General features: G+C 30.6%; 1 protein-coding gene across 1 annotated transcript in view; it reads right to left on the bottom strand.

Annotated features, from left to right (window-relative positions):
• The window catches only part of LOC106677071 (uncharacterized), a 6,704-nt gene that overhangs the window by 3,323 nt on the left and 1,263 nt on the right, over positions 1-2,118 (bottom strand). The window contains exon 3 of the mRNA XM_014414758.3: positions 1,260-1,398. Within this exon, the coding sequence (XP_014270244.1) occupies positions 1,260-1,398 (139 nt within the window). The remainder of the gene's footprint in view (positions 1-1,259; positions 1,399-2,118) is intronic.

Below are 2,118 nucleotides of genomic sequence, written 5' to 3'. Positions count from 1 at the left end.
ATTATGACCACTGGCGAATACCTTTCGTAGATATTCGTATGTAGATAACAGAAAGCCTAGCAGTGTTACCTCCCACCTGTTGAATTATCATAATATTAAGTGAACATAACCATAAAAAACATAGTTAAATTAACAAGTTGAAAGCAGTGTCCATGCATAAGAAAGAACAGTAGAACTATATGTACAAAAGTTTAATAAGAAGAAGAAATATATGTACACAGAATGAAAAAGGAAGTAAAAAGAATTCATATCAATTAATAAAACAATGAAAACTTATAGATTGACTTAACCTTAACTTAGATGCTTAACCTTATCAACTAAATTTACATTATAATACAAAAGAATAAAAATTAAAAAATAAAATTTAGTTGGACGTATTCTTTGGGTGTACTCCTGGCAGATCACAAGGTTATCTGATATTTCTTTTCTGGTCACCATCTCACCTTCCCCAGAAGCATAAGATGACACCTGCCACAACTCTCATCATATCCAGGACATGCTGAAGAAACGTTGCCACGCACTGCACTATATCCCCACTTCTAGTGTTAATGACCATCCATTAAAGTAGAACACCATAATTTTGAAAAAACAAAACATATACGATAACATTTCTCATATGGTGATATTTCGGTTCAAACAGTAAAGACAGAGGGCCTTTAAACTATTACCACTTCACATTGAACAATTGTAACGTAAAAGCAAAACCCATTTGTCTAAACATATCGCTCGTGTTTTGTTTTCACCATGATAATTATAACACCTCTTGTCTATGCAGATACAGCCAGTGTTTTCTTTCACCATGACAACTGTAACACACCTTGTCTACGCAGATATCCCCAGTGTTTTATTTCACCATGGCAACCGTAACATACTTCTGGTGAGTTAGTTTTAGCAAAACAATATTGTAACATCCCAGACCTACACTACACTTATCTTAAATATGTATATCAGAATCATACAACTTATTTCATTTTTGAGATAGGCTGTTCACAAATAGACAATTTAGCGAGACTTTGTTATTTGCACTCAGGGGACCTTAAAATGTGTAGTTGCATTGAAAAGATGAACTCAAAATTTTGCTTGAACACAATAATTCTCCTTACTAAATATTTCATATATCGGAAAGTGAGAGTAAAAATTTAATATATAAATAAAATAAACTTAATGCTACATGAAAAAAATTCATCAATAACAGTGAATGATCAGCCTGATACAAACAATAGACAATTTTTTTTTTACATAAATATGTAGCAACTCACTTCTTGTTATGTGGTATCTTTCCAACTCAAACTCTTTGAGGTGAAGATCTTTAGCAGCCAGTTTTTTGTATAGTTCTTCCTGAGCAAACTTCAATTCATTAATCACCAGTAAAAGTGGAATAATTAATTCCCGATAAACCTAAAATTAGGACTCAAATCATTTTCCACATATCATCAGGTAATGTTCAAAGATTCCAATGAAAAGTCGTATGTATTAATCAAATTTTTTATTAATTATTATTAATAAACTAATCAAAATCATATTTAAAAAAGCATTGAGAAAATAAGTTCTCAATTGTTTTACTAGTAAGTGATAACAAATATTTCAAATAATTCAATCTCAAATGATCCAAGATTCATATTATAATTCAAATGTTGATGTAAATATATACAATTTTAGAATAAAAACTCAATTATAGTGACAAAAACATAGTTGGGCCAATTGATCTTAAGCACCAAAAAATATGAGAAATTTTTTTTTACCAAAATAATCTCCCCTATCTGTAGACTTGACTCCAAAAAAGAAACGAACACCTTTTGGTAGAGCTGTTATAATGATCATAACTATACTTTCATTCTAACTGATCAGAATCCATTTTCCATTTCCATTAATATTCGGCACTTAGATCATTTGGCCCTGCCAGGTCTCAATCCTTTATAGCAAAGAATGAAAAAATTATGAACAAATTAATGATAATGAAATAGGAGGTACTGTACAAAACCAGTTACAAAATTGGTAACATCAAAACTAACTTATGTAAAACAAAACAGGTTCGTTTAGAGGTCGAGCCTCTACTGAAAAAGATTAATTGGTTTTTTGTTTATTCCATTTAAGCAAGTGGAAATTGACGGCTGTATT

The sequence above is a fragment of the Halyomorpha halys genome, unplaced genomic scaffold (assembly GCF_000696795.3).
Source record: "Halyomorpha halys isolate HHAL.00 unplaced genomic scaffold, Hhal_1.1 Scaffold85.1, whole genome shotgun sequence".
In the NCBI taxonomy this organism is placed as follows: Eukaryota; Metazoa; Arthropoda; class Insecta; order Hemiptera; family Pentatomidae; genus Halyomorpha; species Halyomorpha halys.
Note: the sequence above shows the minus strand (reverse complement) of the source record. Positions and strands in the feature narration are given on the sequence as shown.